This window comes from Lingula anatina, chromosome 2 (genome assembly GCF_051362555.1).
Source record: "Lingula anatina isolate TDL-2025a chromosome 2, LinAna3.0, whole genome shotgun sequence".
Classification (NCBI taxonomy): domain Eukaryota; kingdom Metazoa; phylum Brachiopoda; class Lingulata; order Lingulida; family Lingulidae; genus Lingula; species Lingula anatina.
The window spans coordinates 47,276,074-47,290,733 of NC_141768.1; the positions used below are offsets into that span (position 1 = coordinate 47,276,074).

Here is a 14,660-nt window from a genome sequence, read left to right on the forward strand (position 1 = left end):
ACAATATTTCAACATGCAGAAATGTATATCCATAGTGTATTGAATACGTGACATGGAGTGAAGTACACTGGGCATCAAGGGAAAAATAGCTAAAACATGATCAAAATCACTTTCTTGAAGCATTTTCTGCCGATTAATTTTCCCCTTTGCCAAACAAAGCCCAATCCAATGCTAAATGATAGCAAATTGCTGTTCAACCCAACATTCTAGTATTATGTTTGGCAGAAATTGTCTAAAATAAGCTTTTCTTGTTATGAATTAAAGTGATTATAAAGACAAAAGATCTAAAATAAATATTACTAAATTTATTAATTCTCATATGGAACAGACTTCCAACCTCCAAAATTGACTAGCCATTTTTACAAGAGATGTAATTCTTAAGAAATTTTTTATACACATTTCAAAAACAAGACAAATCAGCAAAACATCAAACTAACCACATCCAACATCATCTTGGGTACAATAATCAAGACATCATCATGTCAAATATAATTCAACACATTACATAAAAAATTAGCAAAAACCTGAAAACTAATCTATACACAAAAAGTTATTTAGGGGGTACAAAAATAACAAGCAGAAAGATGAAAGAATCATCCATATTCTACTGTACAAAGTGCAGCATATTAATAGTGTGAGCTGAAGTTATGAAAAATATAAATATGTTAGAATAAAATTGCACTCTAAAGTTGTTTATTTTTTATCACTGCATAGCAATGTCATGATCACAATGTTAGTGGTATTGATGGCATTCACTAATATGCTGGCATTTTCCCAGCATAAGCTGCATATACCGTAGATAACAGGCAAAGACCTTAGGTTGGTTGCTTATAACAATAACAATAACAGGGTCTACATCCCATTATTATGGGTATATCACATCACTGCTGCTGTCATTTAATTCAAAAATATATAAAAGCCAATGTACATGCTAGACAGTCTCTAAAATATTCCAGATCCAACCATTGCCACCAATGTAGTCACTTTCTTCACTATGAAATCTCCATAGGTACACACTTTTCATGGGCATCAGAGGACATCTCAATTAAAGAAACTAGCACTGGGTTCCAAGCTCAGCCTTTGCTATGGAAGGCATGTATGGGTCTATAACTATACATGATAACAGTCTGGTTTAAATCATCTGAATTTTTTTCTAATCATAATGACATCAAAGTGTGATTATGTCTGTATTCAACCATCCACTTGTTCACTAAAGACTAAGAAAAGACACAGAAAAGAATAGGTGAAGTCATCTGCCTGATCATATTGTTTCAATACCACTGCTGGACTATCTAATTTCATCCTCACATCATGCAGATTAATAAGAATTCATGTAAAAAAGAAAATAGTAATGTTTTAAAATACACTGTCAGTTTCTTTGCAAATCAAATAATTTGTTACATGATAACACTACTACTGTCTGCCCCTAAACCCACCCAGAAATTCAAAAAGGTTAAAAGGTAAATGATACTTATATCAATTAAAAAATTAATCTACAACAAGAATTTGAACCATTCTTTCTCAAACTTAATCCATAATAAATTTCACAGACACATGACAATTAAATTTCTAGACAATAGCATTTCACAAAAATTCACAGAAAACATGAAATTTACATGCAATATATATTAAACTATTCAACAGATCCATTAACAGAGAATTTGAAAAAATGACAGATATCATAAACACATATTGCAATATACCAATGGAAGATTCCGCTACATGTATATTAGCAAAAATATCAATATAACTATAAAGGGGTGATGAGGATTCTGCTTTGCATCTGTCATAAATGTAGATCCATAACATACCTTTTACTTTGCATGATAACTGTTTTGTCCCAATAAACTGATGCATTGCTCATATCTGAGGCAAAGTTGGAATGAAAGTCTTTAAAAACTCTCTTCCACTATTACTACATATAAGATCCAATCAAATTATTTGGATCATATATATAAGACAAGCTACAGGGTTGGGCTGGATTGAAATGAGGAGGGGAGCAGGGCTTTGGGTAAGATCCTCTCTGGATCTGAATCCAATTAAGTGTGCATGTGCTCAGTATGTACATGCTATTATCACATTTCAGCAGTCAGTTGCATGCTAGTCAAGAATCGCACCATCTTTGAAGGCAACTACTTTTATATAATATAAAGAGATATATAACAAACAAACTATTCCAATCCACAGACCTGACATATTACTGATACTAGAATAAGAGTGTCATATTCCTAGAAGTGTCATATTCCTAGGGGGTGTCACATTCCCAGGGGGTGTAATATTCCCAGAGGGTAAGGCAATCAGTATCTCTCTCCACACAATGCCAGCAGAACTCGCTTGTAGTCTCCTGATGTATCATCCTGAAATAAAAATCAACACTGTGATGTAAAAAAATTCAATCATAACATCGCAGTTATCATTATGTTTACTTCTTTAAACCTTTTCAAACAACTGTGCAAGTACAAATAGGTTTAGGTCATGCATAAGGGTCATAAATGTTGATTTTGGTTGTTTTTCTTTAAGTAACATTGAAGAAAGTTAGATTTCCACCTTTTAAAATTTTTTCTGTGTGTGTGTGTGTGTGTGTGTGTTTTCACAGATGTGCATATATCTTGTATAAACAAAACTGTAGCAATACAACACATGCACTAACCCTAATAAAAGCTCCCAAACTCTGCTGATATTTCTTCTGAAATTCTTCTTTGATCTGGACCATATCCACTTCACACCTGGTGACTACCACACGGATCAGTGTCTTGTCATCTGTACCCAGGCCCTAGGAGTAGACAACAAGTAGATAATATAAATAATAAACATAATGACAGAAAACAGGTGCTCTTGAGGACCTTGTCAATATTTTGGCATCCTACTCAAAAATTATTTGTCTGACATTTGAATTAATACAGTGGTTTCTTCATTCATTTTGCCAAAATACATGCAAAAAAAAAAAATCCAATATCGCTCACTAAAATAATCTGACTATGCCAATTTTAAAACTCTATCTGCCTTTTCGCTTAACGCAATCTCTGAATTTAATTGAAATTCAAACAAAATTTATGGTTTGGCAGTCATGGTGAAAAAGTCCCAAAAATGACCGGATGCAGGTTATCAGAATATATACTGAAACCTTCAGTGTCTGCACATTAAACTTCATTCAGATACATTCTTCCAAACAAAGACAGTTTGTACATACCTTCATTGAAGTATACATTTTTTCAGCAAAATATGAGGCCTTGTTCTTCACCACTTTCACTGTAAAAACAAATATGTATTGCTCAAACTGAGAGTTAAATGGATTTAATGAAGTGGTCATCAAATACATTAAATCAAGATTAAAACAACAGCATTCTCTTTACCTATTGTCAGCATTCCCTTGGCCAGATCCCCAGACATCTCACTCTGTATGGCTCTCTCAATAGTGTTCTTAGATAACTTCTGGTACTCGTCAAACACTGCCCTGAGCTGTGGGAAGCTCTGTGATGCCAAGATGGCATTAAACATGGACTCATCTGTGCCCCAGCGCTTCTCTCCAGCATCATACAGTTTCTGAAAACAGCATTTATTTGTAAAGTGTCTATACATAAGACAAATGTTTTAGATTTAATCTTATTACAGTATAATCAACCGTTTTGTCTGACCTTTTGCTCTCTGGTGGAGAAGCATGATGAAATATTATGTGTATAATCAAAAAAGAGGTGTGCGTGCGTGGACGTGTGTTTGCATACATTTTTAAATATCTACACGTGCCCCATCTTAGCGTTATTGGACTTCCCACATAAAAACAATAACAAGGATTTGCTAATTTGCATACTGGTGCATTAAAAAGTTAAACAAAACAAATAGTATATAAATCATATTGTGATCTACCCTGGCATCTTGCTGTGCTTTTTGCATATTAGGAGCTTGGTTTTCATCTCGGTGGCCCTGAAAAATAAACATAAACACTTGTCCAGGTAAACACACAGTATGGTTTCATACAGCATTAAAAGGGGGCAGTGAAATCCCCTAAAACAAAAAGTTTCTAGCTGTTATGCGCAATCTTTTCTTAACACTGTCACAAAATATTAAATCGACAATCACAAAACACTAGCTGCTACAGCTAAAACTCTGTCACAGCTGACACACTGTCATATCCAACACACTGGCACAGCTGACACACAGTCACATCCAACACACTGGTACAGCTGCCACACTGTCACATCCAACACACTGGTACAGCTGCCACACTGTCACATCCAACACACTATCACAGCTGACACACTGTCACATCCAACACACTGTCACAGCTGACACACTGTCACATCCAACACACTATCACAGCTGACACACTGTCACATCCAACACACTGGTACAGCTGACACACTGTCACATCCAACACACTATCACAGCTGACACACTGTCACATCCAACACACTGGTACAGCTGACACACTGTCACATCCAACACACTATCACAGCTGACACACAGTCACATCCAACACACTGGTACAGCTGCCACACTGTCACATCCAACACACTGGTACAGCTGACACACTGTCACATCCAACACACTGGTACAGCTGCCACACTGCCACATCCAACACACTATCACAGCTGCCACACTGTCACATCCAACACACTGGTACAGCTGACACACTGTCACATCCAACACACTATCACAGCTGACACACTGTCACATCCAACACACTGGTACAGCTGACACACTGTCACATCCAACACACTGGTACAGCTGACACACTGTCACATCCAACACACTGGTACAGCTGACACAATCACATTTGTACTTACATTTGCCATAGAAACCATGAGCCTCTTAAAATGACCAGATGTGTCTCCTGCGATGTCTTGTTCTAGTGAGGTCCGGTACACTAAAAGTACAGCATTTATGCTTAAATAATGATCATTTTAATGATTTAAAAATCTTATTACTTGAAAAAGTGAAGTATCAAAAAATGCATGTCCGCATTTCAATAGAAAGCACAATATCAAATTTGTTTTCAAACTTACTTTGTTTATAAGCTGCATTAATTGCCTGGATTTCACGATTGTTCCTTGTGCACAAAATTTCAATCAGTGCATCTTCATCAGTTCCTAAACCCTGCAATATGAAATCTAAAATATGAATCTACACATACATCTACATTAATGTATAATGACTGATAACTTTACTTCATCCAAAGCCATAAAAAATTAAGCATATGAGACTTACACTAAAAATGTATTGTAAAACAGTGCCATATTAAAAAATTCACCTGGCATACTCATTGATTTCATTCCCGTTTTTACTCTAAAATGCACTGTTGCTAAAACTGAATGAATGACCATACAAATATTTCTACCATATTTCTGCAATTCCAAATAAACCAACATAAATTTTGCTCAAATTCAATGCAGACTCATTGGTACAACTCCAAAAAATTTAAAAAATGACAAAATCTTTTTTCAAATTTTCGGCCTATCAGTTAGACAATATTTTGCAAGTGAATGACAAATGGAATAGATAACCAATTTTAGTTAGTTACATAAAATATTAAGACTTTAGACCTTAAATAAATTAAGCTTCCTTCATATTGATGAGCCAGCCACTTACCGCCATTGCACGCCTGAGTTCCGAGGCATCATATTTCTCAGGAGGCAACATGAGGGCCAGGACACAATCTTCAAATTTACCACTCAGTTCACTCTTCAAGTCTTGTATTAAATCCTTAAATGATGCAAAAATAATTCTAAATATATAAATAAAATACACTGTACGTTTTCATCAGAAATCAAATAATAATAATGTAAGAGCTGAAGGAAGTTGTAAGTTGAAGGTCATATATGGTGCCTAGATGATTCAACTAATAACTGGACAAATTGCATGGAAACTGCTTAATACAATAAATTAATTATAGATTTAGATGCCACATAACCAAGCAGTTTTCAACAAGTGGAAGATACTGCTAGCAGCATCATATTCACTTATACAATCCATCCACTGTACACAACATACAAGAGTTTAATTACATCAAGGCTCTTTTGCATGGCATACAGTGGATGACGAGTAGTTGTAACTGACTTATCCCACAACTGGCACTTTGAACAAAAGGTCGAACGCACGAAGCGATTTAAAATACAGGCAAGTGCGTAAGTAAAATACATGTGCAATTATCCTATTGTTGAAAGTGTCAGCTATGGGATAAGCTATGTAATTTAACTACACATATAAATAGTTTAAGAGGTATGCTCCCTTGACATCAATAAAAAGAAGATTATGTACACAGAAATACCCATACTGTCCAGACTGTTTAACCTAACAGTCTAATTAAAAAATCTAATGGCTAAATAAGATACTGAATGTCTCAATAAGAAACATCCTTAAGTCTCCCTAGTGGTACATGTAATTAAATAAAGAAAAATACTTGTATCACATTGCAATGAATTAAAATAAGAGAAGCAATAGATATGATGTTGCATGATATTCAAGGATGGAAATCTGCCTAATGTGGTAAGACAATTTTATAAAAGAACCTTTCTATCTTCCATTCAAGGATCAAGCAGACCTTGGGGAAATTCATCATTGATTCATAATTTTATAAACATCATGCAATCTTTATCCAGAGGGGAAATAATGTACTAACAGTCATTAACCATAAATTTCAAACTTCTCATTTTTTTCTCATTGATATTATTCAAATTTCATCGCTTTTTGTTTCTCACAAAGCATGCTACCTATACTTAACTCATTTTCTAAATTGTTTTTATTCATCTTTTTTAGGTATAATCCACAGAACACTGCTTTAGAAAATATCATCCATTCAGTCATTCATTTTGTTTTAATTCACTGAGTAAATACAGTACACCTCAGAAGCACATCTGGGGCTCCATAGTTTAGTGCTGAGACATGAAGCACAGCTAGGTTAATATGCTGTGACTTGTGGTAATGGGTTCCATGTGCGTAAAAAAAAAAAAAGACTCTCATGACAATTCCATCATGCAAAATCCAACAAGACAATACTTGTCTTTAAATGGAATATACTTACCCTTCCATACATAGTTTTGTACTGCAGAAACAATTTTTGGCGTTGTGCGTTTGTCCTAAATCCAAGAATGTCAATGATGGCTCTCTCATCAGTACCTGTAAATTTTAACAAATTTGATTCAGAATGAACATTTTTGAACTGATAATGAACATTTTTGAACCAATAATAACTGAAATAGAAGATTATATCTGGCATAAGTCAGGTAAATAAAAACTTTGGATTCAAACATACTGGGCATAAATGCTACATACCGTAAAAATGCAGCATACTGTAAAAAAAATACTAATCACCTAATTTGCATTTGGATTACCTAGGTGCTATGAATGTTGCACATCTACATATGAAAACTTCTACACTGTACTGTCAGTCATTTCACCAGCCCAATTTCCTCTTTCCAATTAAACATGTAAAATTAACAGTGTTTACTTATTTATTTATTCATTTGTTGTAATAAGGTCATAGCTGTAGCAGTCAGTATGATGATGAATATAATTCCAGGCACTCACATACTATGACTTTAACCTATTTCCTCAGTGACTCACTTTCTGGTTATCAAAAAATGGCTGGAAATATAACTACTAGTAATGATGATTTAAGTAAGTTCTAGTTCTTAATGTGTGAAACTCAGGGTGAGAGACTTGCCCTCGGCTTACCTAATCCTTTCATGGCTTTCCTCAACTTAGCACTGTCATCCTCAGGGTTGAAAGGGGTGTGGTCTCTTATAGTTCCCTGTTCCTGAAGAAGAAAACATTCTGTATAAAAACACTCTGTAATATCAGGATTACAGCTCACCCTCATATGTCTCCTAGTATTTTGCTTTCAACCAATTATCTTGAAGACTTAAGCTAAATGTTATGTTTTATGCATGGCTAAATCACACGCCGAGTCGGAGAAAAAAAAGATTTAAAATAATTTAATTTGAACAATTTCTTTAGCTAAAATATTTTTTCTGGAAGCAATTACTCAACAACAGGATAATGTGGTACTGGTGCAATAGCTGTCAAGCAATAATGAATAATTTTGTGGTTTAATGCATGTATAACTGCTTTCCAAAATCTATCAAGCTGCAGAGACATTTTTACATTTTAGTTTTTACCAAAATGAGAAAAGGAACAACAGAGCAAAAGTAAGGTGACTTAGAGTTATAAAATTTAATTTTATTACAAATACCATGTAATTTCATGAGATATGGGCCATTTCATAAAACTAACAGGGCACTCTAAAACTACAAGCACCATAATTGCTCATATCCACTCTCATGACTAATATATCAACTTGATGACAGTGAGATGTAGCTAGCAATACAGCTAAAAGCCTTCCATATTCAATATTCATTAAATTTATGAACATTAAATCAAAATGACACAATGCATTTTTATACTCTAAAGAAAGTATAACAAATTTTATATCATTTTACCACTGCCACTGCCTGGCTATAGACATACTTGAGCATATTTTCATTGCCAAGAGACATAGCAAACTAGTGTGATATCTATTAATATCTCTCTCATGTCTTTGAATAATCATCATTACATGTTTAAAGTGATGATAAAAATAGATGATTCACATGAGCCTAATAAAATTCAACTCTCAACCTGCAGTAGGATATAAAAACGAAGAGTGTCACACAGGTATTACACAAAAATTTTTAGTTGATAAAATGGCTGAACCATAAATATATATTCTATAAAGTAAGTTCCGATTCTGGACATCTAAACCTCTCACATAAAAACTATATAAAAATGGCCATGTGTTGGTGGTACATAAACATGGTTTTCAATCTCTCAGATTTACTGAACAGATGTTTACAAGCTGCTCCAAACTGCATCACTAGCCATATGTTTAATTAAAACTATCAGAAGTCCTGCTAAATCATGAATGAAATATGTAATGAAGGAGCAGACATAATTTCTTAAACAAAACTGCCACCACCATTTATACTAATTTTTATAGAAGAAATGACCAGAGTTCAAAAATGCATAATACCCAAAAAAAATCATTATTTTAACCCCAAATTGCTTTTCGCTGCCACTTGCAATTGTACTAAAATCAACCAAGTGTCTATAATATGTAGCATATATACTCAGCTGCCCTACTTTGACCTTTCCTATAGCTACAGTGTATATGTACCGGTACCATGGTAGGTGTATGCAGGTCATGCTTGAACTTTTTAGAAAATGTTTTTTAAAGAAAGACAGAACATGGGACAAAACAATTTCATCACACATTTAATAGGGGATTGAGTTTTTTCCCAAGCCTGGCACAGTCTTTAACCAATTAACATGGGATCTAAGAACTATTCTGATAAATATCAAAATATCTGTTCCATGGATGGTTGCAATACAGACAACCATTCCCTTCACTGTTCACACACAAAATGAGCACATCTGATAAAAAAAGTATGTCAACAAAGTATTTGTAGGAGTATATATTCTGCAACATAACAACTACCAAGTTATAAATCATTCATAAAACCTGTTCATAACTACACCAGAAACAGAATGCTATCCAGTGCATCTCAATACATCAATTAGCAACACAACATCCCTTTTAGTTCATAATATCTTTTTTTTGAAAACTCACCTCCGTAGCACTAGCCATTGTGAAGACGTCTGCTCTTCTTTTGGTCTACTTTATGAGCCAGTTGTGTTTATCTTTTACAGGCTACCAGTGCAGCCTTTATATACACACCCTTCCTCTGACCTAATTATATTAATAGTGCAAGCCGGGCATTTATATTTATGTTGTGCAGTGCATCATCTGCAGCTCTAGCAGCATGCAGGTATATCCTGTACTCGCTGTATGCCCATGGTGAAGTATAACTAACTTAACATGCAAGTACTAATAGGATGCAAAAAAAAAAATAAATAAATAAAAATAAATAAATAACAATAATAATAATAATAATAATAATAATAATAATAGGGGATCTGCATGTCAAAAATGATATCAGTGAATTTAAATTTATCTTGTTATATTAAATGTTGTCAACTGATATTGGTACTACTAAAATGATCATGCTGATTGTCCTTTTTATTAAATCTTTTTGACAAAATTCCCACAAGACATACCAAATCGATATTTCACATTAAAGCAAATTACAGCAACTCATCATAATCTAAAAGCAGATATTATTTACGTGTGCTAGCAAATAACACATTTCCTTTTAAAATGCCTTTTTATCCCTAAATCCCCCAGGAGGGAAATTAAACAAATGACTAAGTAACATCCAAATTGAATTTCAGGCCACAAACCATAAAAAAATCCCCTGTTACTGACACCTCTATCTATCATCATAATTTTATTCACACCAGCACAATTCATCACAATCAAAAACTATCAATGTCAATTTTTCTAGTGTTGTGTTTCCATTCACGTGTCAAGTTTATTATGACCTATGTATCTCAGCAGGGCCCTGCAGAGTTGGATCGATAAGCAGAACAACAGTTTATTGGAAATGAGCCCTGGGATCAATATTAAGACCTAAGATGTATAGTGAAATATGTCCCTGATGGCCTGGGCTAAGTCAGGTCAGTCCCGCTTGACTGGAAACACGACTTGGGTAAATTAGAAATCCAACAGCACTTGCAAGGATGTGCCAGTGTACATGGTGAATGTAATATGCAGCTTTTATCTAAACACATACAATGTAGGTTAAAACTGACATATTATCTCGCTTCTTTATTTTCATGGCAATAAAAGATAGATCACAAGTGCTGTACCTATAAGCCAGTTGCTGCATGTACTACATCACTCAATCAATCAGTTAACTGATGATGTCAATCAAGTAATCAATTAATCCATCACTCAGTATCGTCCATATGGCAGCTTACTAGTACACTCAGTATATCTAGGCTGTCAATAAATGAAACCATATGACATTGTGTAACTGCATTACAGTTTCCCTATCTTTATCCTCCTCCTATTTCAACACATACATTGGGTCAATTAAGGAGAAACTAGCATGTATCACTTTACCTTGACACTATATGCATAGGCTCCAGTGGGCTGTGAATACCCTCCATAGCCAGCCTGGGGTTTGGGTGTGTGATAGGCTGGGGACTGGGTTGGAGCCGAAGGGGCTGATGGCGCTCCAAAACCCCCAGGTGCTGAGGCTGTGGGATACCCCTGTGCTGCAGGGGGTGCCCCATATCCCCCTGGGGCACCATAACCTCCCCCTGAGGCTGCAGTAGGGTATCCTCCTGCCCCTCCCATAGGGGCTGTAACAGTGGGGTATCCCCCAGGGGCAGCAGGGGCAGGGTAGGCCACAGGAGGAGGGTTGTATGTTGCTGGTCCTGGCGGGGGACCACTGTTATAGCCTGTACCCATCCCATACTGAAAAGTAAGAAAACATAAGTAACACTTTACATATATAACAGGTGACATTGTGTTTGTGTCTCTGTTAAAATAATATTTTTTGCATGGGCATTGCATTTTTATCTATAGTAGACTCAAGCTCTAGGACACCATTGTTTTCAACATTACAAAAGGGTGTGAAATTATATCTACCGTACAGTGAATGTGAAATTGCATTTGTTGTGACAGTGTGTTAGGTGCACCAACATGTGATTGCGTTAGATGTTACCTGGGGCATCCCTGGTTGTGGCATCCCTGGTTGTGGCATCCCCGGCTGTGGCATCCCTGGTCCACCAGGTCCACTTCTCACAGCTGACTCCACTCCCTAGAGATAATAATAATAATAATAATAATAATAATAATAATAATAATAATAATAATAAAGGGCCAAGAAGCTGAATTTAAAGAATAAGAAAGAGGAAGAAGAGAAAATTTTCATTTAAAACTTAAGTCCAACTTAAACTCACTAGTAAAGGTAAGCCTCATTTAACTAGTGGGTATCATTTCCCAGTACACACATGAAGTGGCTCTATATGGCAATACTTACACCAAATCCCAGCTGTCCTGGCATGCCCCCTGGTGGCTGCACTCCATAGGGGAGATTTGGCCCCCCAGAGGGGTACGGGGCCCCGCCCCCACCTGGATATGGGGCACCCCCAGGGTATGGGGGACCTCCTGGTGTAGGCATACCCTAGAATGGTATTGGTTTAATAGTAAGCAATATATATATACTTCAATAATGTAATCAATAAATTTGGTGACTGACACGGCTTTCATATATCATATTTTTTCATAATTTTTGTATAATCTCACAACTGAAATGAAAATATGCTATTTCAAACTATCTACAATAAGATAATATTTTCTCCAAATAATCCATGATAACAATGTTATATGATTGGTACTAAGGTTTGGGATGATAAGTACTTGTATCTCCATACTACATGATAAATATCTCTATACTATACTGTACTCTATAAGTTCGAGTAACAAAAACATTCAGAATTTTAGTTTGGTAAGCAGCAAGAAAACAACCTCAGAAAAAACATGTTTGTTTGAGTGGGAGGTAAATCAAGATACCTGGGACTATTTTAGTGAAGTGAAAAAGTAAATACACTTTCATCTTCTTACTGCCAGTGATGTAAAGCATGACCATATGGCTGAGATGATTAATGGTTGCAGATTTCTTCTCATCAAACATGTAAATTGTGTTGATGATTTACATGGTAGATCTACAGGATATGCTACTGTATCTGTAGGCATTTATAAATATGTGCAATTGTTTATGCAGATCTGGCCACCATTAGTATCAGGTCATAAGGTAAATCATCCAAAAATAGTGTAGAACAAGTTATTTAGTATACTACAGATAAACAGAGGGCTACACACCACAGATGTATCAATTAGTAAATGTAAAATACATCATACTACTGTACACACTGTTGCTACAGTAGTAGTACATGTACCTGCTGTAGCCGTTTCTCTCTCTCTCTCGCCCTCTCTCTCTCTCTCTCTCAATCAGTCAGAGTGGAGCGGCGTTAAAATGCCTCCATAACTTCATAACCCCCTGACACTGAGTCACTTTGGGATTTAGTGTATTATTTATAGACCGATCAGGATTGCTCAATAACTGCTGAACAACAAGTTAACACTGATTTCAACTTCAAGATAATATAAACAAAATGCTCGTATTATTTGGTTTTTCCGGCCTGTCAGGTTGTCATTGATATCAAAATCCACTTACTGGCATTGGCTGTTGCTGAGGGTAACCCCCTGCCCCAGGGTAACCGCCTCCGTACCCTCCACCGTAAGGGTAACTCATCTTGTTGAACTGTAAACTATCACAGAGGTAAATGAAAGAATGAACTGGGACAGGAATTGCCCATTTGCGCATGCGCAGAGAATTATGCTTCCGTGTTTCTTTCTAGCGCTTCGTCTGCTTCGATCGCTCTGCGCCCCCTTCCTAGTTAAACTTCATACCGTTGACATTCGACATCTAGATCTCTGAGATCTTCCTATTCCATCTTGACAAATGTAGCACTTATTGACTCTGACTCTTTTTATCCGAACATTCAGCAAATTTGAGGTAATTATGTTTAATAACCCCCTATTTAGAAAAATAAAATAAAATACACGTCGCCACACTGTCATCTCGACCGTTTAAAAAAAAATTAATAATAATAATAATAATAAATAAATAAACAAATAAATAAATTTAATTTAATAAAATGAAAAAATAACGATATTTAGGTGAAACTGAAGTATATATATTGTAACTAGATAGGCCTACTAGGCCTAATTAAATGATAAGCCTAACATTCAGAAGACGCAATGTTTCTATAACTATTAACCGCATATCTAATCTGGGTTCGTAAAGGAAACAGTTTTAAAGGGGCCCGGGGTTACCATTTAGCAGCACGGTACTAAAAAAACGGTGGAAGGGAGGGCTCCCAAACCTATTAACCAAGCCAGCTCCCAAAAAACTTTTAAAATAACGAAACCCAACTGCTGATGTTGAAAATTTTCAAATTGGGCCTATTGGACTTTAACTATTAAAATTCCTCGCTGATAAATCTTTTGATGTCAGATTATGAACTTTAAGGGAGAGATCTAGAAGAAAATTCGGAGTAGGGCCTACCGGGGATTAATTTGAACCGATGATAAATAAATGTTATAAAAATTGCGCAATTTCCCATAACTTTTGACCAATTCAGGAAAGAGTCAAAGACGTTGCAATACTTATATCTGGCTTACATAGGCCTATAGACAGATACGTTCATGGACCCACATGCTAATACATGCCTCCTACATCCACAGAGAAAATTTACCCTCTTTCCTGAAATCACATTTATGTACTATATTGCTTGCTGCTCTGCGCTGAGGATTCAGTAAAATGAACTTGAATACCCCATCGCTCTTACAGGTAACCGCCAAATGAGAGTCCTCTTTCATGCAAAAAGGCGTTTGAATGAAAAGTCATCAATATAGGAACACCCAAAAATAAGATTTTCACTGATTCTGTTTTTAGATTGTTTTTCATTGTTTACTTTTTTTTATTATCTTTTCCTTTAAATGTTTTTGCTAAAATACGTACGTTGATATTTGAATAGCAAAGATATTTGAACTGCATTTTACGCCAGAAAAACTACTTACTTTTACCAGTACACTAGGCCTACTGCTTTACGGCGCGTATTTCCATGGCCAGTCTTTAGGCTACTTGGCAGCAACGCGTAAATAAAATATTTCAATTTAATCCAATGTGCAATTAATCAAATTAATCAAATGT

At 35.6% G+C, this 14,660-nt stretch overlaps 1 protein-coding gene across 2 annotated transcripts; it reads right to left on the reverse strand.

The window, feature by feature from the left end:
* Nucleotides 1-290: 290 nt before the first annotated feature.
* On the reverse strand, nt 291-13,294 carry LOC106158593 (annexin-B12). Of its 2 annotated transcripts, none has more exons than XM_013534645.2 (14): nt 13,119-13,294; nt 11,922-12,065; nt 11,604-11,699; nt 10,997-11,353; nt 7,672-7,753; nt 7,019-7,113; nt 5,587-5,700; nt 5,004-5,094; nt 4,785-4,864; nt 3,865-3,921; nt 3,354-3,543; nt 3,191-3,249; nt 2,651-2,773; nt 291-2,357 (listed from the first exon to the last, which is right to left on the reverse strand). In XM_013534645.2, the coding sequence occupies exons 1-14, from the start codon at nt 13,266-13,268 to the stop codon at nt 2,298-2,300; spliced, it is 1,698 nt and encodes a 565-aa protein (XP_013390099.2). In that variant the 5' UTR covers nt 13,269-13,294; the 3' UTR covers nt 291-2,297. The 2 variants fall into 2 exon arrangements, with proteins under 2 accessions (XP_013390099.2, XP_086860952.1); XM_087004826.1 differs by lacking the exon at nt 13,119-13,294 and adding an exon at nt 12,841-12,979.
* Nucleotides 13,295-14,660: the final 1,366 nt, after the last annotated feature.

Coding starts and splice junctions, on each gene's coding strand:
- LOC106158593 (XM_013534645.2), bottom strand. CDS start 13,268: ATGCGCAAATGGGCAATTCCTGTCCCAGTTCATTCTTTCATTTACCTC. Junction 7,114..7,671: donor GAAAGCCATGAAAGGATTAG/GTAAGCCGAGGG, acceptor TAAAATTTACAG/GTACTGATGAGAGAGCCATC. Junction 3,544..3,864: donor AAGCACAGCAAGATGCCAGG/GTAGATCACAAT, acceptor TGCTGTTTTCAG/AAACTGTATGATGCTGGAGA.